The 26,256-nt window shown below is 41.9% G+C and overlaps 2 protein-coding genes across 2 annotated transcripts; both read left to right on the forward strand.

Moving 5' to 3' along the window:
* Positions 1–147: 147 nt before the first annotated feature.
* LOC308310362 (phosphatidylinositol 4-phosphate 5-kinase type-1 beta-like) lies at positions 148–24,824 on the forward strand. The gene is made up of 15 exons (XM_080756694.1): positions 148–271; positions 3,566–3,609; positions 3,726–3,798; positions 5,900–6,030; positions 6,859–6,976; positions 7,283–7,435; positions 9,485–9,784; positions 13,743–13,918; positions 16,879–16,959; positions 17,962–18,010; positions 18,218–18,302; positions 19,190–19,327; positions 19,944–20,046; positions 21,781–21,877; positions 21,994–24,824. Exons 3-15 carry the CDS (start codon positions 3,727–3,729, stop codon positions 21,994–21,996), a joined length of 1,506 nt encoding a protein of 501 aa, XP_080612820.1. The 5' UTR covers positions 148–271; positions 3,566–3,609; position 3,726; the 3' UTR covers positions 21,997–24,824.
* LOC308310405 (proliferating cell nuclear antigen-like) lies at positions 20,453–21,235 on the forward strand (the record flags this gene model as incomplete). Its single annotated transcript, XM_080756750.1, has 1 exon — positions 20,453–21,235. The coding sequence occupies one exon, from the start codon at positions 20,453–20,455 to the stop codon at positions 21,233–21,235; it is 783 nt and encodes a 260-aa protein (XP_080612876.1).
* Positions 24,825–26,256: the final 1,432 nt, after the last annotated feature.

Here is a 26,256-nt window from a genome sequence, read left to right on the forward strand (position 1 = left end):
GAGAGAGAGAGAGAGAGAGAGAGAGAGAGAGAGAGAGAGAAGGGGGCAGGCTTGAGGTGCGTGCGGAAGTGGCGTGTATTGTGTGTGTGTGTGTGTGTGTGTGTGTGTGTGTGTGTGTGTGCGAGAGAGAGAGAGAGAGAGAGAGGATGCTGCTGATATGCAGTAGTTCCTGACACTGTGAGGACGACCAGCTGTGTAGATTTGTTTTACAGTAGTAGCTTATCTACTGCCAGTCCGATGATTATTCACCGATGACAACGTCTGCTTAAAGGTAAAAATATTGTAGTATATTATTTCGCTCCACTTCACAATAACTTTACTTTGCCTTGAACTTGTATCGTGTATTGTCATGTCTAGCGTGGATAATGCTGCCACCTGCTGACGCATACCCGGTCAGTTATTCCCCAAAGAGAGAGACATTTGTGTTAAATCTTTAATATGAATTCAGACCACAATTACCAGAAAGGCTGAAACGTAGGCCTACAGTCTAAACTATATTGTGGAAGAGTATCACATTGTGGGTTATGGGCAATATGGGGTCCGGGGATCATAATACTATTCCTTTTCTATGCGTCGAGGGGTTGAGTTTCCAGGAACAATGTTGTTGCTTCAGCACACAGGAGGAAATCGTGTCGACTTCCTTACCAAATTGCGTTATCATTCAATAACAAACTAAATGTTTTGCTAAAGTTGTGACTTTTCTGCTAAAGTGGCAAAGGTGTATTTAGTTTTCTACACAGTAAACAGTAAAGTCTTCAGTCAGTGTTCAGACTAATCAATTTAAAGGTGCTGTGAAGTATGATTATTTTACTTTATTATAAAGTAATAAAATATGTGGTCTCCCCTGCTCTTTAATACAACAATATATTTATATACAATTTCAGGTGGGACACCATGCAGTTTTAATAATAATAATATCACTCCTCTTCAGATGACTGGGATACATACAACTTGGAAACTATTCTGTGTGCGTGTGTGTTTTGAGACTGTCCTGTTTGCAGTGGTGATTGACTAGGCTTAATTTGCCTAGTTTCTGGTTTCTGTGCCCTCAGCAAATGTAAACAATTCTCCTAGCTATTTTACAGCACCTGTCTTTCACACACACACACACACACACACACACACACACACACACACACACACACACACACACACACACACACACACACACACACACACATTTGGCGTTTTGGTCCTTGCTCTGTAAACAAACTGGCTGCCCAATAACGCAACGGCTTACGGCATCGTTGTTTTGATTGGATGCCTTCCTTCCTCCTTACCTAAGTAGAGTCCTACTGAGTGAACAAACTATGAAACTCACCCAGCATGTTTAGACACACGATATACTGCAGCAGGTGTGTTATGTCATCTCCAGGGTCAAGACCAACTCCCACACCTGCACCCAGCCAGCCCATGTTCACTTCTCTAAACCTAGTTCAGAGACTCGCTTAACCACTTAGAACACTTCTTTATACTTCTTTCACCAGGTTTCCCCAGGCGTCTATCCAACCATGACCCATATTCCTTTTTCACTCTCCACAAAATCGGTGCATTCATATAGCGACTTCATCCAAAGCGATGTGCGCTTAGGATATTATGCAAGGCACCAACCTGCCCTTCGAAACATTGACACTAACCCAGGAGGAGCCAGTAAATAGGATATACAGTATATTTTAACCTGCGTGGCGCCTCCATTTTTTTGGGAATGTCATTATAGGCGAGCATTGTAAATACATTTCACACATTTTCAGCTAATTTCACTGAATACAGATGTAAGTAAGGTTCCTGAGCCATGTAGCCCACATGTCAGGAGCCTATCTTCTGTTTCTGTAGCGTGATGTACAAGTACACCCCCTGGGCATGATGTACAAGTACACCCCCTGCCCTGGGCATGACACTAGTATAACGTCTTACCCCCAATCCAACCTGTGATGTAATGCCAAAAGGAAGGCATTGGGTACCACTTTTATTTTAGTCTTCTTTGGTATGATTCGACATGGGATTGAAAACTGACCTCCCAGTCTCAGGGTCACCACTGAGAAGATGTGCCTCGATGGAGATTTTTACTTGCCTATTGGTGTACCTTGGGCACAAGAAGTTTTAAAACCACTGCAATACATTGGGTGATAATAGTTCATCTAATACTTCGATACGAAAGTGAGAATCAAAAGTACATTTTGAACAGAGCAGTTTCATCTTGCATCTTGCCCACAGAGGTGAGCTTGACAGATTTCCACTCTTGTAAGTTCTGGTGCCACCTGGCCCAGTCCTATCCAGATCCACTTTACCACAAGCATTCCCCATAAACAGGCTAACCCCAAATACTCTAACCGCTGTTACCAAACGTTTTCAGCTCGAGAAGACGAGAACCAAATTATATATTAATTTTGTAGTCTCCCTGCGACTCAAACTTAACAAGAATACATTATTGATTTACCACATGAAGCCCTATTTCAAAATTAGTGAAATAAATAGACAATGTAGATATGCGTTGGGAGTGAGTCAGCCTATTTTCATCAGAGATTTGGTGTAGAGGGGAAAAAAGGAGGGAAAGTATAGACCCCTGCGGGACCCCAGCCAACGAAGTACAGTATACACATACATATAGGGTTTGATACAGCCTAACTGAAAGCGTTTTCTAAACTGCATGGTGTTGGCTAATTCAGTTCTCCCAGAGGAATGTTCCAAAGAGAGGAGATTAATTCGCTCCTCCAATCCCTCTTAATTGGGATCAAAGGTTGTGGTGATGGATCCCATCGGACAAATGCATTTAAAGACTCACGCTCGCACACTGGGCCCCCTCAGTCTGTCACACGCTGTACACTGTGCTGCCCTGGACAGAAAGGTACACGCCGGCTTGGACCTTTAGTGCAGCTGTAGACCTAAGAATTAAGGGACATAAGGGACACTGGCACAGGAGTCATTCTTTCGTTTCGTTCGCCAGTCGCCACTGTATTGGATGTAATAGTTGAATGTTTTAATTTCGGACCTGGATATTACCTATAGGCTACTTACAGTAAGAGGACAAAAGGATCATATTTGAGTTGTTTCAACATAAAGGTGGTTTAAAACTTTAAAGTGATATTTTCTGTTATAATATTAAGTGTTAAATAGCTCTATATTCTGATACAAATAGACAAATAGAGTGTTTGTTCAGTAACAGGGGTCTCCCTGTACCTCCAGCTCAGATTGGGATACCAATTTTGATCAGGAGAAAAGTCATACATGAAACGGTTAAAGACAGTGATGACAAAACAATTAGCAGACTAAATTGGAACTGGAACACTAAATTAAGATTTTACTGTTATAAATTAACACTGAGAATTTTACTGTTTAGCATTGCATAATGGAGGTAAATATGGGAAGCATCCTTTTGAGAGGCATTAACTGTTTCCCAAAAGTGTCGGGGTGTGTTTCATTCCTGCTGATCCCCAATTATAGTTTATTTGTTTTGTGTCATGTTTCATTGGTACCGTGGGCTTTTAGCTGTTGTTACATAATCTTCAGTGATATTCATGCAAATTACGGTCAGCTTCAGTTCCTTTTTTTTGTATCTTCTCTATAGACGTGTACCAGGGATATGCAGTTTCTGTAACAAATCCATTCAAGGTAAACAAAATCTGTCCAATCAGGAACTCAAAATGCAAACAGATCAACCACAGGCTGTTCAGTTTGAGGAACAAGGAGTAGGTGGAAATCTAATTGAGTTCTCTCTATCTAAAAAGGATGTCGACCGCAACAGTTAACAGTGGAGGACCGGGAAGCAGAAGTTCTAAAGTGTCAAAGCGCCATAAAAAGGTACGGCATCTTACTTTAGTTCTCTCTCTTTAATTAAATTATGTATCTTTACACACAGTAGCACTGTATGATGGAGGCTGTAGAATGGTGGCAGAGAACATACTAAGCAGAGAGGCTAGAATCCTGGTCTCTGGTCTCCCCATCACCCCATGGCCAGCCTGGGGAAAGGAACTGGTTGGAATAACGTGTTCCTTCCACACACTACGTCCAACCAGGGAAACGCCCCCCCCCTGTTAGATGAAAAGAAGCGTCTTGGACTCCTCATGCATGAGGTCAGTCCGTTGCTCTCCCCAGTTTGGCAGAGGGAGTGTAGCGCCCAGGATTACATTAGATAATTGACACTGGGTGAAAATATTGGGTTACAAAAATTATGGGGTAAAAATGTAAAATATAAAAAATAAAAACAGTGAGCCTAGGATTACGGGTGTAAAGCAATCAATTATAACATATTCAGTATACTGTATAATAAGGACTCCAGTTGAAATGGTGGCTCAAGGAGTACAGGGAACAACAGATTATTTTCTTGTTTAATTTTTTATATTCTTATTGTAAAATAGCAATTTTAACATTCAGCCATTAAATAATACAGCTCTCCATAGATAGATATAATTTTAAACAATACATTAACATAAAATAAAACACACAAGATAAAAATAAAATGACATTAACAAAGAAAACACAGACAATAACACAAAGAAAACCACATTCTGTGAGAAACTCATCCAGATATCTGGGGGGTATGAGCATTGTGTTCATGAGACGGATCGTTGACACAGTGATGTATTATTCTGTTCTAGCACAGTGGTTTTCAACCAGTGGTCCGGGGACCACCAGTGGTCCTTGAGAGGGTTCCAGGTGGTCCCCAGCTAAATTATGAAGTTGGTAACCAAATAGACCCTTATAGATCTTTAACTCTTGAGAGTGTAAAATGAAACCAAATGGACCCATATATTACACTCTCAAGTGGTACACATTTTTGTTCTGCATTACTTAATGTTTAAGTCTACACAATTTGAGAATGTACAACAATCATTATTTTGATACATTTTTGCCTGTTATCTCTCCTATGGTAGCACATCAATACAACATGGAATTGTGGACAAAATCGTATCAAACGATGACAAAGTATTCTTTAGTTTAGTCTGAGTGGCTAAATCTCATCAAATGGTGGTCCGTGGCTCAAATGCTGAATAAATAATGGACCTTAATGAAAAAGGTTGAAACCACTGTCCTATACTAGCGCAAAACTACAGTCACGTGTTGTAGTGCAGGGACCTGAGCACCAAACCAAATATTCACGAAAAGGAGCCAAATCCATGCAAGAAGAAATTTGTTTGCACCGCCAACATACGCACGTGACCATCCAATGCCCTTCCTATATTCGCACGTTCCAGCATGTGACATCACTGAGCTAAAACAGGCCGTAGATAAGAACACCATAGACAATGCATGCTTTCCCTCTCTCGAGGAATGCTGATAAGCCTTAAGTCAGTCAGTGTGGTGGTGTTGGGGAGATGGTGCTCGACTAGAAAGCACTGAATGACGTCAGCGTCAACACGCCAAGAATGACAGCGACCCAGAGATCAAGCAGGGACAACTATATGTAAAGGTTTTATTTAACCACATGAAACATTTGTGGGGGGGGACAGTATGTACTGGCAGGTGAGCCAGTAGGATACAACAGAAGTGGTGATACAGAAAGGAGTCTTCTTCTTTTCTTGTCTTTGAAGCATGTGGTTAGATGACAGTTTGCCATTTCTTTACAAAGTCCTTTGCATTATTATTATTGAACTCTGCGAGATCTTTTTGAGCTGCACGGGTTGGGTTGTAGAGGGCAGACGAAGATGAAGACGAAGAAGGCAGTGCTGCATCGTACGGTCCTCTTCTCCACATTCACAGATGGTTGGGCCGGTTTTGTAGCCCCATCATCTGTTCATAGCAGCTTTTGATCAGCCCATTCCTGGCAGTTGAGTGTCTTCCACTGGACCCATGGTGCTTCTGAGCCACTGAGCCAGAATGGAGCTCTTCAGAAATCACATTTGACCCAAACTCTCCAGACTGATTGAAAGTACCGGTATGTTGTTTTTGTGGTCACTCACAGCCCACCTCAGGTGTCCTGAAAGATGCCATCCAGTTGGGCATTGGTTATGCTGTGGGCAACCTGAGTTCCAAGCCAGACCGAGACGTTCTCATGCAAGACTTTTCTGTGGTGGAGAGTGTCTTCTTGCCTAGGTAGGTACAGCAGTGAACAGCACCATATGTAACCTTTTACTTACAAATGGAAAAAGGGCAAGTCACTGACACATCTTTAGTCAGCAAGTAATACATTTGACTAAACAAATTACATTGGCTCTCAGTCGAGTGGGCATGGTCTATGGGCTGGAAACCAGGCTTCTCAGACTGTGCATGCATGCCAAATTTACTTTCCATTGTATGACGGTGACCCACCCATTTCTAGAAGCATTGTGCTATTTTTGTTGTGCTATTTTTGTTGTTGTACACCATCATACAGTATGACTAAGAATAAATAAAGCATGAGAGCACCATTGTTTCTTTTAAACTGCGTGCTAGTAAACCTACCTACTGTATTTCCAGTTTCCTGTTTACCTCTGAGAGGGCATGTGTTGTCTAACCTTGTTTAATGTGTAATAATTAGGCCTGTCACAGTTATTACATAATCGTCAATCACAATTATTTGAGATAATCACAATTATTTTGTCATATTCGTGTCATGATGAAAGATTTTCATACATTAAAAACAGCTGAATAGCTGATCTACAAGCTCACAACACGTCATGAAGTGACAGCTATTTCCGCTATTTTGGTACCCCCTTTTTAAGTATAAAAACAATATGTTAGTCATTTCTATGTATATTAGTTATTTGTCATGTCTGCCCTGTGCATATTTTTATTACAAGGCAAAGAGAAATGTATTATTTATTCATATTTTGACCATGTTAACCGTTAATCACAAGTATCTGTGAGACAATGAATTGTCAAATTCAAATTGTAATCGTGACAGCCCTAATAATAATGATGTGTTTATTCTATGGTGAACAGTGAGGGCAGTAACCTGACTCCAGCCCATCGCTTCCCAGACTTCAGGCTGAAAACCTATGCACCTCTGGCCTTCCGTTACTTCAGGGAGCTGTTTGGAATCAAACCAGATGACTATCTGGTTAGTAGTTGACGATGACGATGAGGCGCCGCCCAATGGCTGCAGTGGAGCTTTGGCTTTATGCACTGGTGCCAACATTGGGCGAAATAAGTTTTGGTTAAAAAAAAGGGGGAAAAATAGTCAAATTTTAATTAGTAAAACAGTTTTATACATTTGAGAACTTTAAATGGGACATTCTGCGCAATTAGTATACTTTTACTTTAGGTAATTAACTAAGTATGTTTTGAAGCCAATACTTTTGTACTTTTACTCAAGTAACTAAAGTACAAAATGCGAGTACTTTTTCCACCTCTGTGTGAACGGCAGTACTCCATCTGTAACGAGCCACTGATCGAGCTGTCCAACCCTGGAGCCAGCAGTTCCTGGTTCTACCTGACGAGCGACGACGAGTTCATCATCAAGACCGTTCAGCCCAAAGAGGCAGAGTTTCTGCAGAAACTGCTTCCTGGCTACTACATGGTGAGTCCCTCCCTCCCTCCCCAGAATGCAAAAACATAGTGCTGGCGCCCGCCAGGTCTCCATTCACTTCTACCCACGGCTGGTGGGAATTTTGCATGTCATGTGACAGCGACTGCAGAGCTATGCAAATGCCGTCACCTCTCCAATTTGTCTTCTAAAGCAGACGCTCTTATCCAGAGCAACTTATAGAGTGCGAGATCGGAATAGGCAGAGTAAGCAGCCTCATTTGTTTTTTTATTTTATTTATTCGCACAATAGAAAATGTACAAAGGAAACATTATTAAAAGGCACAGAAATATGTGCAGGTTAGAAAGGAAACCCATATAGGGCTTATACAAGGTTCTCACCTAAAATTAAGTAGTAAGTTAAACATATCGTAAATAAACACAAAACAAGTACTTTGTGTGCAGTTGAATGTGTGGGTGAGTGTGCTCAACTGCTTGTGTCTGCACAATGCACATGTGTGTCTGTGTGTATGCAGAAGTAAGGCATAATATCATATCTAGCGAACATTCTTAACATTTATGGTCAATAAAAACTAATTTAAGCAACCAAAACATGTGAACAAGGGACCAAGATACAGTATATCTGCAATAGTAAGCTAGAATCTATAGAGAGAGAGAGAGACATTTTAAATTCAGGACGGGAACCCCGTTGGCGTTTGGTGTTTTAAGCATTGTTATACCTAGACTATTTTTATTTTCATTGTGAAGATGTGGCACAAATCTTTGAATATATATTCTTTCAGAGAGCGAATGTTTTTAACTCATACAACATATTTTCAGATGGGGGTCCGCTGCCAAATACAGATAATTCTGGGGGTCCTTGACATGAAAAAGGTTGAGCACCACTGACATAGAAAGGTTTTTCAGAAAACTTTTAGGATTTAGAAGCCTTTAAAAAAAATCGGCCTCAGGTCTATGGGTTAAGACTTTTTAGACTGAATCAGAATACTGAATTTGTTATTTAAGCAATATTTCACAAGAGGGTGTGCTTTACCGTGATTATTGGCACGACAGTGATGCAGGTCACTCACTGAAGGGTCAATAATCACGGTAAAGCACACCCTCTCGTGTAATACTGCGATTATACAACGGTCACCAACAAAACAAAACAAAATTCAAAATGTATTCATATTGTGGGTCAATTCACTATCCATTACATGGAAGAGTCCATTTGACTGAGACAATAAATTGTCCCTGTTCATTCAAAGTAGCAGCGCTCAGCTGTCACAGAGGCACCATCAACACAGCTGAGTTGTCAATGCCGGCCCCCGGTGCAATCAGTGGGAGGAATCTTATGACCGTGTCGCACGGACAAAATAACTGGTCTACAAGCTACCAATGCGTCGCAGTGGCGATCACAATCAAACTAGAAGTGTACAAGCTCACAACGTTGTGATGTGAGCTTGTATTGCTAAGTAACAGATATGTTGAGAACTGAGCAGAGCCGTTTTAGGGAGCGGTCCTTTCAAAAGAGTCTTCGTCCCCGAGGAGGAGATAAAGACAGTTTCACATTCCAACGTCAATGCACGGGCGCTAAACATTGTTTTCGGTCTCTTGTAAAACGTAAGCAATACTGTAAAGACTATAAATATAACATGTACGTATGCAACTGTTTACATTCTTCTTAGTGCAGAAACTATTTAACTATGACTTAAAATTGTTTATCCACTATACTACATACATTCAAGATTATAAGTTTATTGCCACATAACAATTTTACTGGTGTGACAGAGTATTATTCACACAGTCATGTGCCTGTAAAATGTTTGGATGTCCCGTTTTTTCCATGTTGCAGCCAGGTCCCTGCATTATGATATCCGGACCAAAGTTTTACACAAGATATATCACTCTGTAAAATCTCTCTCACAAACTCAATGCTGATACCTGTATTGTTAGCACTTATACTATACAGAACAATCTGGCCATGGCCACAAATACCCGTATATATTATGTGTGTATCTATATATAAACAAAGTTGAAGCAATTTGATTGTCTAATCATTTGAAAATGATGTAACCGGCCGACCTGTGATGTTTTCTGTCAGAACTTGAATCAGAACCCGCGGACGTTGCTCCCCAAGTTCTACGGCCTGTACTGCATCCAGTGCGGCGGCGTGAACATCCGCGTGGTGGTGATGAACAACGTGCTGCCGCGCGCCATGACCATGAACTACAAGTACGACCTGAAGGGCTCCACCTACAAGCGGCGCGCCTCGCGCAAGGAGCACGCCAAGAGCTCGCCCACGTTCAAGGACCTGGACTTCCAGGAGATGATGCACGAGGGCCTGCACTTTGACGCTGACACCTACAGCGCCCTGATGAAGACCCTGCAGAGAGACTGTCGAGTGAGTTCCAAACTATCATATATACAGGATTTAACGCTTGATTTAGAAGTCAGAAATTAGGACAGGACATTGCCGTTATGATCAATCTGTGCCGAGGCAGCGTAGATTTGAGTAAATAAGGACGTTTGTCAGCCCGTAAACAAGGTGCTCCGGGAGCACTGAGCTGTCAAAAAAAATATTTCAGTTTTTAATATCGATATAAGACCTTAAGACGTGTCCACATGTCTGAGGCACCCTGCTGTTTTATTTGATAGGACGTCTTTACTATTGTTAAAGATGGAATTCCGTGATTCCCCTCCCCCAAAACATGATCATCAGGTACTATTATACTAGGAGGAAGATGTTTCTTTTTCTTTTTAAAAAAAAAGTGTACAGAAAGTGTTAAAATGATGTTTGTATGTGGCCACACCTACCAGTTCATTAAGTATACCTGGTTTTCACCTTTGCAACACCCACCTGAACTGAGAATTTCAGACTAGAAGGCTTTCTTACCTTTATTTGTAGTTGTTACGTCCCCACCAAAGAGGTCCAGGTGTTCTTTTGTGCAAAAGCGCATTATTGGCTATTTCCCCTACCATAAGCCCTCAATGAATTGAATTGAATGGGGCATATACTCTCTTCATAATGTAAATAGTATCCCAAGCAGCACACTTTACTACTTATTTAGATGGAAATAAGCAAATTGGCACAAAAACCCAACCCCCATTGAGGGCTTATGGTAGGGGAAATAGCCAATAATGCACTTTTGCACAAAATAACACCTGGACCTCTTTGGTGGGGATGTAACAACTACAAATAAAGGTAAGAAAGCCTTCTAGTCCGAAATTGTCCTTTAAGCCTCGCCCACAGCTGTTGTTGGATAATGGGGAAGGGGAGGGGATGATTTTATGGGCCTTTTGACTCAAAGGCTTTCAGGAAGAAACAAAAAATACACAGGGAAGACATATTTAAATATAACCACACCTGGGGGTCTATTAGATGTTAACTCCATAGACAGTTAGACACAGAAACAGAAACAATCACAGCATTCCATAATTAAAAACATTTTCTGTTGGATTATGGCTTTGGAATTACAGTAGGATTTATCCGCTGTACAGTATAAAATTGTGTTAAGCTTAAAAGCTTAGTACAAGAAACAACTACAGTAAGTACATTTAGTTACATTGCACAATTGCTGTACAAAATTACTATTTTACAGGTACCGTGACATACCGTATCCATTTGGAATTCAGTTTCTAATCCTGATCTGTTAGCCTGATATCCTCAAACATTCAGTGAACAACGTTATGTAAGAAAAACAGTCTCCATTGTTTCCGTGTTTCACAAACAAGTAAAAATGGTACATTTGAAATTATCCACAGCATTAATCCAGTCATAATAATCAAATATATCCCCTCAAATGTGTTGACAGATTTGTGACAATGTGTGAATTCAATACTAACGTCTGCATTTAAGAACTTGAACCCTAGAATCCCTAATCCCTAATGGAGGCGAATATTCAGCGAAAATAGCCTCTATACAATCTCCCTACAATATGTTGTGAGCTTGTAGATTGGCTATTTTCTACGATGATATTTGGTGTATAGGGGATACTCGGAGGGGACCATGCAAGGACAGACCCCTGGGAGACCCCGGCCCCTTAATTGGTAAATAGTAAATGGTGCATCTATATAGCACTTTTACCCATTACATTCACCCATTCACACACCGATGAAGGAGGAAACCATCCAAGGCATCAACCTGCACATCAGGAGCAATTAGGGTTTCAGTGCTTGCTCAAGGACACTTGGACACTAACTCTGGGAGAGCCCGGTATTGAACTGGGAATCTCATTCGGCTCTTCTACCCTACCAGCCACTTTACACCTAATACACTGCCGTCCCTTGAAGTGTAGGTTTAAGGTTAAAGCTTTCATCTGACTCGGTCTGAACTGCATGGTGAACCATGCACGCTCTGGCCTGCGCCTTCACTGCTGAGGCTGTTACGTACACCTTTCGTCTGACCGTGAACAATTGCCCTCTGTCCCCGTCTCCCTCTCTAAGCCCGTAAGAATGACCTCATTAGTCCTGCCTGTTGTTTGATTAGTGGGAAAGGACCTCGAAAGAAAGGCCTCCTCCTCATCCAGGATTACCAGCAGTAGAACAAAGCACCACCTGACTCATATTACTGACTTTAACGACTGGACTTCGTGCGTGCGTCCATCCGGAGCCCAGAACACACAGCCCAGGCTTGGTGTATACATACAGTGTGCTGTCTTAGGGTGTGTGATGTAAGCCAGTCAGTGTATTAGGTAACATGTATGAGGAGAATGCAGTGTCCCGTATATTCTGAATTTAACTTTTTCAGTGCTAAAGTAAAAGTACTCAAATTATCCCTATAATCTTTGAGCAGTGCACAGTCTTAACACCGCTCCAATGACTGGCTTTGTGTGTGTCTATGTGTCTGTGTATGTCCGTTTGGGGTATGAACAGCTGCAATACCACTGGGTGACCTAAAGTGGCACTGTTGAGCAGCCTACAGGCCCATTCACACTGAGCACTATAACTCACAATAAAAGTATAACTAACAATAAACCTGTACCATACAGTACAGTACAGTAACTATCACAATAAAAGTATAGTTGCACACAGTTCACACGGGTGTGATTGTTTTAATGTTGCAGATTGTAGATCGACTATTTTCCAATAGCCGCAGAATATTTCCCCTGAGAAGTAGTGGAGTAGACGTTTAAAGTATAAAAAATGGAAACGCTCCGGTAAAGTAAACATACTTCAAAATTATACTACAGTGAATTAATAGTACTTGAGTAAATGTACTTGATGATGTACAGTAAGCCAGGTCAATGTATTGGGTAACATGGAAGAACTTAAAGCTTTAGGCTTTAGGTTTACAAAGAGTCCTTAACATTCACATAGTCAGACTCAAGTTGAGAGTGCACTGTATGTAAGTATTCTTAGTCTCCAAATCCAGCTTTAGTCCCCCTATAACCGTGACTTTCCTGCATGTTGTCTACCAAAGGTTGAATGGTCAAGTTGGGGGAATTGTTCAAGAAATTACCTAAGAATGCGGTAAACTCATTTCATGTATACCCTCAGCCATTTTCTTTGCTGGGGGGGGGTTGCAGAGACATACAGAATAAAATTAATTAATTAAATGCATTCATATAATGTTGCTCGAGGTGCCTTGAATATCCAACATAAAAATAAATAACATCTCAGTACTAACAGTAGCCTATTAGTGTAACCATGCACAGCATTGCAGAAGACACTTGCAGACAGGAAACAACAAGGGCCTGACAGGAGATGCAATAATGTAACGTTGCTTCACCGTTTACAAATTCTGTTGTTACTAAAGCCTTGTAGGCATCCTGTGAGCTGTTCAGTGTTCACACACAGCGATTACTTTATTTTATTAATCAAATAAATCGATTAGTTCGATTTAATAGTTATTCTCGAACGTGGCACGGCTGCGGCTCACCGCTCCAAGAGATGGGTCAAATGCGGAGAACAAATCTTGCATACAGCAATGTATGTGACAAATAGTAGGACTTTAACTTTAACGGTTGCACCATATAGATTTCTGGGTTTGCCCTGGGTTTGTGTAATTTAATTTCCCAGGGCAAAGGTTACAAACCACGATGGTTCACGAAGGTTATTGTTCACACGTTCACTCACAGTGGTCCTCACGGCCAACTTTGAGCTAGGTAAAACAGCCTTCCGTTTTAAGGCTCCTTTTACCTGGAATCAATTACAATGCACTTTAAAAATTGACTCCATGATCTCATCGGGGCAATTAAAAAACCTGCTAGCTGCTCTTGTTGTTTTAAACTGTCACTGTTTTAATTAAGTTGCTCTTGTTTCTTGTAATCTCTGCATCATTGAAAATGAGGGCTTGCGATCAATGTATCTCGGAGAAAATAAATAAAGGTTGAATGAACAGGATCATGTATGTGTGGCAGGTCCTGGAGAGCTTCAAGATCATGGACTACAGTCTGCTGCTGGGGGTCCATGTCCTGGACCAGAGGGCGCTGGGCAGAGGAGCCCGCGGAGACAGTAAGAGGGGACAGAGGGTCCTCTACTCCACCGCGCTGGAGTCCATCCAGGGAAATGTAAAAGGGCCGGTCGATGATGACACGTGAGGAATACTATACACACACACACACACACACATACACTTTGACCCGCTGACCCGACCCAATGGGCTCTATGCACAGAGAATAACTCTTCCTACTTCCGGGTCCCTTCCCTACTTCCTTCACAGGTGTTACTGACGATACAAATTAAGGCTCTGTTCCATTTAGTGTACAGTGGTTCTCTAACTTTTTAAATTTCAAGGATGCCCATAACTCTTGAGAGTGTACAAATGGAACCAAATGGACCCACTTAAGAGTTACACACCCGTACAGGGCCATTTGGAACCCACTCAAGAACACTTTGAGGCCCACCGGTGTAGCAGTGCTTCCAGTGAGCCTACATGCACAATAGCACACACTACACCGCTGGTTCTCAAAGTGGGTCCTTGGGGAGGTTCTAGGGGGCTAAATCAGTTCAACTAGGCTATTTTAATCCTATACATCTAAAAAATAACGGTAGTGGGTCGCACACACCAAGACTTCAGTTCAATTTGTTTCGACAAACGTTTCGGCTATCCAGCCTTCATCACTGATGAAGGCTGGATATCCGAAATGTTTGTCCCTGTTCAAATATGAAATAAACAAATTGAACTGAAGTCTTGGTGTGTGCGACCCACTACTGTTATTTTTTATATGTTTTGAACGAGTAGCGCACCTACAGTCAGAGCGCGGTGGTCACATGAAGAGTAATCCTATACATCTGCCATTTGAAAATAGCGAATAATATTATTATTATTTTAATTACATAAATCATGTAGGGGGGGGGTTCCCTGGCACAAAAGGTTTTCAGACGCGGGTCAGTGGCCAAATATATAATAATAGCTGCAATCCATATACCCTAATTGTATGAATAAATCGTTATTTTAATCTATCTATCATAGAGTATATTAATACAATATAGTGAATATACAGTAACTATATGGTTGGAGGTGGACTCTACTTATATTTACAGCCTGTGGTCGAGTAGGACACCTACTGGCTGAACTGAATATCTCCCCTACTCCAAACAGGCTCTGTAGAACAGGGGTGGGCAACTTTGATGCTGGAGAGGCCCACTATTTCCACACTCACTCCAGGGGACCACATTGCATATACAGTATACTGTTGGGAAGAAACCTCTTATCTCTGTATTTTAACTTTTTCTTTTTCGTAAATGAATGCACCTACTACGTCATTTTATGTCACACAAAAGTAGCAAAAACTGCAGATCTACAGTACAAGCTAAATGCGTTTTGAGCTTTCTGAATTGGAATCCTGAATTATTATTTGCTATTTTTTAACTGGAATCCTGAAAAGTAACATTTGTATTTAATTTCAAATGCGTTTAGTTATGTTAACTTTATGAACTTAAAAACAGATACATTGGACATAGAAAGAGACAATAACATTTTAATACATGCCCATGTATGCCGTAGCGTATGGGAGAGCCGTGTCCGAGTCCCGTGTGAATCTAAAGCAGGGGTTTTCAACAGGTGGTCCATGGACCACTGGTTGGTCGTCTGTGAAGGTATTGCATGTGGTTCCTGACTGCATTTAGTAATGTTTGGATTTGTTGATAAAAAAAAGTATTTCCACTAGTTGAGAACTGAATGACCTGGTGACCTATGATGATGACCGTCAATATAGTTATTTACTGACAAGTTTGGAGGTCAAGAAATTCAAAAGAAAAAGGGAGTTAGAATCTCAAGAGGGGGAAGTAGTGATTGTCTGGTTGAGTCATCATTATTAGGAAATGTGCCCGTGCTGTGTAACTGCATGTGTCGGCTCACTCATAAGATACAAATCAGCATATCAGTTAACATGAGTTTAATGGAAGGTTGGATAAAGTAAGTGAACAGAATAAGTGTAAAGGTCCCTGCACACTGAGAGCGTTTAAAAAAAATTGCTGTGTTTCTCCATCGGTTTTCCCAAAAACGGGTCCAGTGTGCAACCACATTAACTGTGAGATTCTCAACCATTTATTTTAAAGCTCTGCACCACTATAGCATATTTCAGTTAAATGATGCTTCTGCTTAGTATCATTTGTTGTGCGTATCGTGCAACAAATTAAATCGAGCTGTCAATCATCGTCATTTTCAAGCCTTTTCTCCAACACCAAGCCTATACTCATTTTCTTACAGTTGATGGAGTTATGAAATATTATTTATTTTTGAATACATTTCACAAATGTATTTTGTTCATGTATTTAAATTAAAACCTAAAACACTGAGGGAGACTATTGTCTAATCCTATACCTTCTTAACATGTAATATTTACATTTTAAAACATTTTCCCCAAGGACCACCTGCAGGCCTAGCTCTGGTCCATAGCCTTCCTGCTTCGATTCTGCGAATTTCTGCCCTGCAGTAAGGCTAGAAAATTAGACTAGAAATTAGGCTAGAAATTTCTGCCCTGCAGTAAGGCGCAGCGGAGTAACTAAAAGTATTTTTTTTCCGGTAGAAAAAAAATCCCTTTTTGGCCAAAAAGTACCGTTTATACGTGTGGTGGGGGGCTCAGAGTGCGTCCACTAAGGAAAGTAGGCTTTCTATTGACACAACCCATGTTTGTATTGGTGAGTAGGTCAAACGTTCGTGAGATTTCCACTAAAGAGGAGAGGCTGATCTGATTTCGATTTGAGATTTAAACCGGTAAGTCGCATAGCCTTACTGCAGGGCAGAAATTCGCAGAATCTAAGCAGGCCTAATTATGCCATGATGGTCCACTTGTAGTCCATGGACCATTGGTTTGCGAAACGGTGGGATGCATACGGTAGCTAGGAACTGCAGGAAGTGTTCCCAAAGCACTAACCTTAGCCCATATCCACCTCCACCCAACACAACAGTGGTCCCCAGGTTGATTCCATGTCAGGGTGGTGGTCCCTCATTCACAATCAGTTGGAAATCCCTGATGTAAAGGATTGCAGCTTTTTTTTGTTCAATTATAGCTGTTATCTTAAATAGACACTATTTCTCACCTTTTTCAGGATGGGTGGAATCCCTGCCAAACACAAGGATGAGAAGCTGCTCATCTTTCTAGGAATCATCGACATACTTCAGTCATACAGGTGAGGCGTTTACAACATGCAGTGGTTGAAAGTAACAATTTTGAGGTATTTGTACATTACTTTAGTATTTCCAATTTCTTCTACTCAACTACATCTCGGATTTACTCCACTACAATTATTTGAGAACCTTTCTTTGAATTGTTACTACAAAACATACATTAACCACTTTAGCCCTATGTGCATTTTGACCATTTGAAAATAGCCGATCTACTAGCTACTTTTACTTAAAGTTAAACAAAATGTATTACTTATTCCACTACTGACAAGGTACAACATGTAAAAAATTGATACGCTGTAGTGTTCATTTTAAAATCCTATATCTTTCCCTGGTATATTTTTAATTATTAAAAAATGTAAAGGCTTCAGCCACAGTGGAACGTCACTCAGTGTCACGCTCGCATCAATGATGCTTTAAGTGTGTCAGGCCAGTAACGCCTCATCTGCACAGGCAAGGAGCACAAAAAACTGTGCGAAACCTCGCTCAAATAGAGACTCTGCGAGCGAATATAGGAGGGGTAGACGACGTCGCTGCACGTTGTCAGCGATGTCGTTGGCACTCGCGGTACGTCAGGACAGTCATCGCAAAACACGTATTCTAATGAGATTTCATCGTTCACTGGCATCGCTGGCAGTGCAAATGGGGACGGGGTGCAGAAACCTTGGTATCTCCATATTTAAACTTTTATGTTATTTTTGTAAACTTCATTCATCATACAAGTACAGTGACGCACAAAAGTATCGAGAATAGAAGATTGGTGAATCTTGACACGATAGATTGGCTATTTTCAAGAAAAAAAGAAAAAACGATAATACAAAAGGAACGGTTTTGGACATACAAGGTTTCCATGCGATAGACGGCAACGGTGTAATCACTGTGATGAACGAATGGGTGTTCGTTGTCACCCTCGGTAACCAGCCGAGTGCCGGCTTCATGCAGCAATGTCCAGGTGATGCACAGTAGGAGAACTTCTTTGTGATGACAGTGGCATGATGTTCCCTCAGGTTAATCAAGAAGATGGAACATTCTTGGAAAGCTCTTGTATACGATGGGGTATGTACCTGTGTGTGGCGCTGTCTGTGTCTGCTAGTGTGTGAATTCTGTGCATTTTGTCGTGTTTAACATCGGCCAGTGTGTGCCTGTCTGTCTGTGTAATAAGTTTGACTCGTGCACAAGATGTAACAGAAACTTGTGTGCACGTGATAGCGTGCAGCCGTGCACTGTGTGTGCATTCTGAGCATCTTGTCCTTTGTCTTTCAGGATACCGTGTCTGTTCACAGGCCTAATTTTTACGCAGACCGGTTTCTAAAATTCATGGGCACCACGGTCTTCAAAAAGATTCACCGTAAGTTGCTGATTAATATGCCCCTATATCTCAAATGTTTCACTCGCCTCTGCTTTCATATACAAATAATGTACCACATGAACCCTATTCTGTGGCGAACAGTCTGCAAAAATAAAGATATAGTTGAAATTGTAGGAGTTGAGGAATTATATTAAGCTCCGACATATTGAGAGAGAGAGAGAGAGAGAGAGAGTGTGGGGAGAGAGAGTGTGGGGAGAGAGAGGTAGGGAGAAACTCTGCACATACTTTGGGTACAGTACATCATATCCCCGAACGAGGTCTAGTCCAGGGGTTCTCAACCTGGGGGTCGCGACCCCTGGGGCAGTCGCTAAATTATTTTCGGGGGTTCTCCGATTACTTTAAAAAAACAAAACTGAATGGCTGGAAAATTGTATTGTTTATGCATAGTACATGCATAAACATTCCTTTATGATTATATCTGGTTTCAGTATTTACTGTATTTATGATGTATTTTCTCTATTATTAAGGTTATTGTAGCGGTCAATTTGTATTGGGGGTGGGGAAAGCGTTTCCGGGGGTCCCCAGTTAAAGCGTTGAGAACCCCTGGTCTAGTCTAGTGAACATAATAAGTCTTGTAACTTGTACTTTAGTACGACTCTGTGTAATCAGTGCAGGTGGCACTAGTCCACCACCCAGGGGCACTGCTGACTATTTGGGTTGCCCCATGCATGATATGTTTGTGCTGATCGGCTTGGTGCATTTTGTTGGCCCCCTCGGCGTATTGCCCTACGCACAGTGCGTCTTGCGTGTATATAAGGCGGCGACGCTGGCCACCACCTCACCCCCTGCATGCAAATGATTCAGAGATACTGAATACACTCCTCTCCCTGACCCCCCCCCCCCCCCCCCCTCTCTCTCTTTCGTAGATCTCAGAGTGTCTTCTAAGAGGAAGAGGAATTCCCTCCATGCAGCAAAGTCGGCCTCCCAGGAGTTCCTGTCGCCCCTCAGAGACGAGCTGAAAGAGGAGAAGAAGACCCAGAGCATGGACCATCTGGATGGACCGTGTAAGCATGCAGTGGTGTCAAGTAACTAAGTACTTTTACTTAAGTACTGTAAGATGGAGTGCCATGATTTTTTTCCCACCCTAAATCATGATCATCATATATTATTATTATATAAGGAGGAAGATTTTTTTTCAAAAAAGTGTACAGTATTTGTTAAAATGTCGTTTTTATGTGGACACGCCCACCAGTTCATGAAGTATGCCTGGTTTGCCTGGTGGGTGGTGATTGATTGAATTGTAAAATGCAGCCTGTTCCACTGATAGAATTGTAAAACGCGTCCGTTCAACTGATATAATTATAAAACGCAGCCGTTTAAGTAACAAATGTTACGTACTATAAGCACGTCTTCATTGTGCCATATTGCTGCTCCTGGTGGAAAAACGAAGGGAATCGCAGTAACAAACCTTTAGCTATGGATAGGAGTTTGCTAGGTGTGCAGTGTGTGAACGAAGCGTCGTTAGCTTCACACATACTGTACTGTAGGTACATCACACGCTAAAATGTATGTGTAAATTGACAGAAATTCTTAGCTTAATTCTTGGTTATATTTTTGTTTGTTTTAATGGTTGTCATTCATTCATTCATTCATTCATTCAAGTTGTATTTTATTCAACAGTTTTTAGCTCTTCTAAACATCCAGACCTGGTCCCAAGATCTCCTGGTGCCAACCTCGCTGCAGCTGCTGATCCCAACAAGGACCTGTGTGATCATGAAAGCAGGTAAGATGGAGTCTGTCTGTCTGTCTGTCTGTCTGTCTGTCTGTCTGTCTGTCTGTCTGTCTGTCTGTCTGTCTGTCTGTCCGTCCGTCCGTCCGTCCGTCCGACTATGACTATTTAAATAGGCTCCATTGGTGTGTCCATCTGTCCTGCCTGTCTGTCTGTGTTTCTGAGGGGTTTTATATTCATATTTTGAACATTCTTTTTGCGTGGCCCTCTCCGATCATTCTTACCCCAAATATGGAGTTCAACACATTGACGTCAGCAATATGACATTGTGAGGTACAAGTACGTATTTCTCTCCTCAGATGAACATGAGCCTTTTAACCAACTTTGATCGAAACGCAAGACTGCCACGAATAGTCTTCGGGTATAGATCATAGCCGAGCATAACGCACCACTCGAGACCATGTTCGAGGCTCGCCTGGTCCAGGGCTCCATCCTGAAGAAGGTCCTGGAGGCCCTGAACGGCCTGATCACGGAGGCGTGCTGGGACGTCAGCGCGTCTGGCATCTCCCTCCAGAGCATGGACTCGTCCCACGTCGCCCTCGTGCTGCTCACGCTCCGGAGCGACGGCTTCGACTCGTACCGCTGCGACCGGGACCTGGCCGTGGGCGTCAACCTCGGCAGCATGGCCAAGATCCTGAAGTGCGCCGGGAACGACGACGTCGTCACCCTCAGAGCGGAGGACGACAGCCCGGACACGCTCGCCCTCACGTTCGAGAACCCCAGCCGGGATAAGGTCTCCGATTACGAGATGACGCTGATGGACCTGGACGTGGACCAGCTGGGCATCCCGGAGCAGGAGTACAGCTGCGTGGTGAAGATGCCCTCGGGAGAGTTTGCCCGCGTCTGCCGCGACCTGTCCCAGATCGGCGGCGACGCCGTCATGATCTCCTGCGCCAAGGACGGGGTCAGGTTCTCCGCCAGCGGAGAGGTGGGTACCGGAAACGTCACGCTGTCCCCGTCCACCGCCATGGACAAGGAGGAGGACGCCGTGACTATTGAGATGATTGAGCCCGTCCAGCTCATCTTCGCTCTGAACTACCTGAACCTGTTCACCAAGGCCACGCCTCTGTCCAAGACGGTTGTCCTCAGCATGTCCGCGGACGTCCCCCTAGTGGTGGAGTACAAGATAGCCGACAAGGGCCACGTCAAATACTACCTGGCACCCAAGATCAATGAAGACTAAGAGGTTTTTGCAAGCTGCTTGAAAAGCGGCTGGACAACATGAAGCTGTGATGTTCATACTGTAAATGAGAACTTGCTGCAGCTGTCAATTATGACTGAGTCATTCTAGTTTAAATGGGGTTGTGCTGTTTCTTAACGTCAGGTCCGGGGGACCACCAGGGGTCCAATTGGACGCTTTTTATGGTTCTCTATTAGCATTAGCCTTTTGTTCCATGTTTACACTGTCTGAGATTACAAACAATGGTATCAAAGGGGGTTCAATGGCCTATTGAAGTGGTTTGTCGTTCACTGACCCATTTTCATTGGTTGCAGGTAAAATAACAGTAAAAGATGCCAACTTGCGCCATGTATGGCCTACTTGAATGATCACATCCCATGCCACACACACACACACACACACACACACACAAAGCTGGGCATAGGAGGGGCCCCTCAAAATTGTACAGTACTTGAGTACATGTACTTAGTTACCTATTTTCCATGCACCCCCTGTTCCTGCATCACAAATCATCAATCAATAATAAACCTGTCTTTCCCGTGTCACAGTGACGACCGACGAGCCTCCAGTGCCACCGTCGCATTGGAGGATGCCACTGCTTCCCTCTCCAAAAGACCATCGGATTCTGAACTTGACGTCTACTTGGTAAAAAGTCTACTACTTTGAGGTTGGCATGCATTTTAAAGCCAGAACTTCTCTTCCATTAGATCAGTTGGAAGAAACGATAATCTTTCTCTTTCTTTCTCTCTGTCTCTCTCCAGTGAGGAAAGATGACACCCTCTATAATACCTCTTCCAGCCAAATTGTGCCTGTAGCCTACAAGATGATCCTTGACTGTCCAACCATCGCCATTGCAAGAAATTCCTCAAATCAGATACACGATGAAGCACATATTCTATTAATAGGGCAGCCATTTTCTTTTACATCATTCTCATATACTCCCCTCAAAAATCGTGGTATGTCACAGTACGCAAGTATTGTTTCCGGGAGACGGGAGATACGCAGCTTGCGATTGGCTTGTGCTTCACAACGTTCGGAACGGTGCCTAGTCTCGTGGCTCAAGTTCTCTTGAGACAGTAACGGCCTATATCATTGTAATCTGGAGAACTGTGGTCCCAGATTTCCAAAAGGTGGCACACCCGTTTTCCTGTTAATTCCAGTTACTTTCTCATAGCTTTGTTTGATTGGCTCAGCAGCAGATATGAACCAGGCAGAAACACATACGAAGGTGTGATATGTACTGCAGAGCCAGAATCAGAATCAATCTTAGCATTACGCCCACATTACAAGTTAAGTGGGCGAAAAACTTGGTTGTGCAGGCTCATCATTGCAGTTAAAAGGGATAGAGAGAAGAGCATAAAGTGCATAATATGACTAATCTGCAATTGTGGGTGCATAATACATAAATAGCTCATGAATGTACATCTACGTGTACATGCCAATCAATATGCCACTTCTGACTGGAAACCCAGGTCAAACGGCAGAGAAAGGACCGCTGCAGAGATCGTCCATCTTGCTGTACTATCTGTACTCGTGAAAAGTGGGTGCCAGCCCCTTTAGGAGACCAGAAGTTGGTTTTGAGTCTAGTCTTTGATGCCAAAATGGAACTCTGGTGATGTGGCTTCCTTGCCAACAGGATGCAAGGGGCCTTTTAGTTTGAAAACCCCAAAATTCACCCTAAACGAACCGGAAGAATCCGTCTTTGGCAGGTAATGAGTTTTAAATGGCGTTGTGCGATGAGGGGATGGGTGCAGGGAGAGGAAGCCACGCCCACACGGGAACCATTTCTGCGTACCATTTTGTACCTATCTGCGGAGGAACATGAGATGGTGTATCTTTCTAAATGAAGGATCTCTGCCCAGGACTATACAGTTATACACAGAGCCTACTGTACATATTCCTGCAAGATCCAATCACTGTGTACTCAGGCAATGTGTTATGTGTGATGGGGCAACAGTGTAATTTAATTGAGGAAATCCCACACAGAATGGAAGGAGTCTGGCTTTGTGTATGGTAAAAAAAAAGAAAAAGAATATATATATTTGCCATTGTATTTTAATATACTGTATGTACAAACAACATGACACTATGAAGTAGCTTAAATCTCCTTCTACTCTCAACTTTTGCTGCTAATTTAAGAACATTGCGAGTGCTCAGGAAAAATATTGTGCTTCTTTGCTTTGACAGAGCTCTTTTTTCAAGTGTCTTTCTGATAATCTATGCAGTGCCACGTCGGTGTGAATCTCTCAGCGGCAGGATCCCTGAAAGATGAAATGCATTTTTATTATTAGATAGATACGTGGTTGATGCTTTCAAATCATATGCTACTAGAGAGAGAGATAAATATCAGATGACTTCTCTGGTTTTGCTTGAGAGAGAGTGGGTGTCATTGACACATTGTGCATGTGTTTATTATGCTTAATGTCATGCAGTTGGGTTGATAATTGATATTGTTCTTATCTGTCCAAGACGGTGCCGTGCACCGAAAATAGCCAAGCCATCCTACAAGATCACAACAACTTGCTGTGAGCTGGCAGTGGCAAGTAGATTCCCAACTCAAACCCAACATGAAACATACAGATAACATCTCATATTCGGATAGAACATGCAAATAACCTTGTCAGATGTGAAAATGCATCCTATCTTACTCATCATTTTTATGTCCAAACTATACTATGACATTTTCTTCAACCTCAAAGTAAACAAACAGACAAGGGTTTGGAATCTAGTGTCATACTCTAGTCTAGATGGATTCATTAAATCATGCCTTTTTGTGTGTTTTTACACTTTCTTGGTGTAAACGAGCACTGATGGGTTGAGAGACAGTATATGTAAAGCATGTGTTGTTTTTCCAGCGTTTCATCTCTCTTGACAAATTAAAAGTCACAGAGAATAATTAAATGGGGAGACAAAATCATCAGTTAACTATAAAACAGAGGACGAAGTGATTCAAATGGTATGTTATTTAAAGTGTCTACTTTTGCCTTCAGTTCACCTTGCGGAATATATATCATTTCAAAATCAATGTATCATACTGTATTATAGAAAATGTGTCTTTGTCAAATAAACTATTATTTTAAGTGACTATCTTCGTACATTATATATATATCTCCAGCTTAATATTGTCACAGAGAAACGTATTGGCTAGCAATATTATTACAAATAATGGTTAAAACAACTACGTGTACCAGAATGCTTTGCGCTTAAAACTAAATAAAAATTCCTGGGGGTGCCAAATAATTGTTTATATCAGTGGTTCTCAACCTGTACCAAGTACGACCTCAGAAAGTATTTGGCCACCATAATAAGTGATAAATACAGAAACATAAACCTGTTACCTGCCCCATCCTATTCAACTATGTACAGTGAACATACACTATAGGGACATTTCATTTGTTCTTTGATTATTATTATTTTGTTCCATTCCTAAGCCAATAATGTTTCTGCTCTAACAAAACTGTCTAATCAGCACAACTGATGATATTTCTAATGTGATTAATCAGTTCTTGAATTTTCTATTAACAGCTAGGAGTGCTATCATGCTCATTTCACGACTGGAGAGCTGATTTCAACCAATTGCTTGGTCAGAAGAACTACCTGTAGTAATATTAATATTTCATTCCAAGACGATCATAGATCGATATGCAAATCAAAATTGATACAAATAAAAATACTGTACATGATAGTCTTGTCTGATCCATGTGTTTTTGGTTAGACGTAGGAGGGGCCCGGACAGGAGGCAACCCACAGAACCTAGTCCCTCCACATACCAGAATTGTACCTTCCAGTCCCGGCAGAGTAGTTCCGGAGTGGATCCAACGGATTGTGTGGCCCTGGTCTTTCCCTAGTGGGTCTGATCGAGGGTAGCTACTGGGACGTAAGTCAGGAATTGATCACCCCGTCTGGGTCACCCGAGGGCCGAGTGAGAGGTATGATGTTCACGAGACCCTAAACCCTGATGACCTTGGGATACATCACTGAGGATACGTCCCAGGTGCATCCAAGCATGTATTTTCGTTCTGTGACAAATTGTACAACTTTGACTTTGAAAGCATTTAAATTGTATGTTGTTATAATATATGAAGTGTCTTTTTCCTGCACCTTGTGAAATATACAATTTATAAATCGATGTATATTTCGGTATTGTCAGATACAATTATTGATTGTTGTACCTATGTGACTGTCCTTGTGTGCGTTCTACACATTTGTCATACTCTTTGTCACAAGGGGGCACCATTTAAACAATTACTCAGTGGTTCCTCTCATGTAGCATACCGGTATTTAAATCTTCCGGTATATGTCCCATTACATTTCATCACCTATCCTATATTCTGTAACTGCTGAACCACCATAGTTCAAGGATCTTTATGCTTAAGTTATGGTTCTCTAGCATATATACACATTTCACCAGAGAGTAGTGATGGGGGCACTATAGGCTCACTAATACTACAACAATAATAATACTATAAAAAAGCATAACTAAAACTTCATTTACGCAGCCATTTTCGAGGCTGCTTCCGGAATGAATGGACGAAGATAAGGAATAGGCAAAGTACATCAGTGAGCAATTCTATCATGAGTGGAATGAAAACTGCCCTTTCACCCACAGGGTGGGTGTTGTTGTTCCCTTTAAACCACAAGGCCTTTTATTATCTGATGGTTAACAAATGCCTACAAGGAAACAATCAGTGGGAATTTGCAGCATGGACCAGTCCAACGGGTATTTGAAATTATACACCCCCACTGTAGAGCAAGGTTGGCATCAAGACCCTCTCCTTTTCCTGAACGAAGAGCTCTCTAATCAGAACAATTTTAATTCTAGCTGCACCTGCAGGGCTGTCACGATTACAATTTTAAGTTGACCATTAATCAACACAAATAATTGCGAATAATTATTTATTGCATTGAACATGGGAACGTTACGCAATTTGTTCCTTTTAGGCTCCATAAACACAAATTTCACAAGGCAGATATGACAAATAACTTAAATATACAAAGAAATCACTGATACTTTCCAAAAAAAT

The sequence above is a fragment of the Protomyctophum bolini genome (genome assembly GCF_963924005.1).
Source record: "Protomyctophum bolini genome assembly, chromosome: 22".
NCBI classification, from domain to species: Eukaryota; Metazoa; Chordata; class Actinopteri; order Myctophiformes; family Myctophidae; genus Protomyctophum; species Protomyctophum bolini.

Coding starts and splice junctions, on each gene's coding strand:
- LOC308310362 (XM_080756694.1), top strand. CDS start 3,727: ATGTCGACCGCAACAGTTAACAGTGGAGGACCGGGAAGCAGAAGTTCT. Junction 6,977..7,282: donor TCAAACCAGATGACTATCTG/GTTAGTAGTTGA, acceptor TGTGAACGGCAG/TACTCCATCTGTAACGAGCC. Junction 16,960..17,961: donor GACATACTTCAGTCATACAG/GTGAGGCGTTTA, acceptor ATGTTCCCTCAG/GTTAATCAAGAAGATGGAAC.